This window comes from Perkinsus marinus (genome assembly GCF_000006405.1).
Source record: "Perkinsus marinus ATCC 50983 genomic scaffold scf_1104296940702, whole genome shotgun sequence".
NCBI classification, from domain to species: domain Eukaryota; phylum Perkinsozoa; order Perkinsida; family Perkinsidae; genus Perkinsus; species Perkinsus marinus.
In genome coordinates, this window is record NW_003212760.1 from 1 (window position 1) to 1,219 (window position 1,219).

The 1,219-nt window shown below is 46.0% G+C and overlaps 1 protein-coding gene across 1 annotated transcript; it reads right to left on the minus strand.

The window, feature by feature from the left end:
* Window positions 1-37: 37 nt before the first annotated feature.
* Pmar_PMAR013017 (cathepsin B precursor, putative) lies at window positions 38-854 on the minus strand (the record flags this gene model as incomplete). The annotated part of the gene is made up of 3 exons (XM_002782009.1): window positions 38-283; window positions 506-640; window positions 755-854. Coding segments are annotated over 3 exons (481 nt in total), but the record flags the coding sequence as incomplete, so codon positions are not given.
* Between the last annotated feature and the right edge of the window lie 365 nt (window positions 855-1,219).

The following is a 1,219-nucleotide window of genomic DNA, read 5'->3' on the forward strand; positions in this document are numbered from 1 at the left end:
TGACTAACTGAGAAAAGGCGTGATGTGAACCAAAGTACTAAGCCGGTTCGACATAATACACAGAGTTCTCTATACCAGTTCTTCCCACTGCAAGCTTGATCATACCATGGTCACCCCATTCCTCATTCCAAGAGTTCACCGCTAACCAATAATCTTGCCCGGACTCAACTCCCCAACCAATAATCTTAAGAGTATGAATACCCTGGAAGCTACCAGTTTGGTGCACGTAGACACCAGCCTTGTATACTCGGATATCTTCATAAATAGAAAGCATCCCGATAACCTGAAATAAAGAGATGATCCGCTCAGACTACTAGCCACATCATCCGAGAGAAATCCACAATCTCAGTCCCAAAGTCGAGTCAGATTTTCTTGAATAATGCAAATGCAGATTTCATCAAACTCAATCTAATTGATTGATTTATAGATACGTTAGCTTCATCGCAACTGCTAGAAATCAGCATCGAGATGAAATGAACTCCGTAGCTAAGCTACGGTGGCTTACAGGTCCATTAGTGAAAATCTCTTGCTTGATATTCTGGGGGATCGCTGGTAGACGGCCAAAGCTCTTAGCACGGTGAAGATCTCTGATATAGAGTGAATATGAAGTCTCCATCTGGTGTGCTCCTACTGCTGAAGGCTGGTCTTGTATGCTTTATTGGTGCATTTAGTTTGGCATGCAGGAGAGGAGTAACCCGCCTACGACTAGAGAATCCACCACCATGTGATGACGCCACTCGGAACCCTATGTTACACTTACTGCCGGACATGCGGGATATCTGCTGGCCGCCGAGCGTACATGATTGCACTTCGGGAATGGATACGGCCAGCAGCCATCAGCGCTACTCAGTTGCCTGGCCGGTTTGAATTCATCACCTACGAAGGCTACGAGTGATGCTAATCCGAAGAGGAGTCGATGCCGGTCTCAAACTCACCCAACTTGAGTGATCTGAGTTGAATATTCTTACCAGTAACAATGCCATGATTTTTCAGGAAGTTCAGACCTTCAAGCAGGTTGCCACCCTGACAGCCCTTCGCTCTGAAGATGAAGTAAATCTTAGCTGTCATTCAGAGAACGCATTGCTATCGCCCGTGGTTGAATGCATTTCTCTCACTTGGGACATCCATTAGCAGGATTGCAGCATGAAGTGAAGTAACCGACAGATAGGATATCTCTGAAGCTACCGCCGGACTTGATGCACACACGATCATTGAGCAT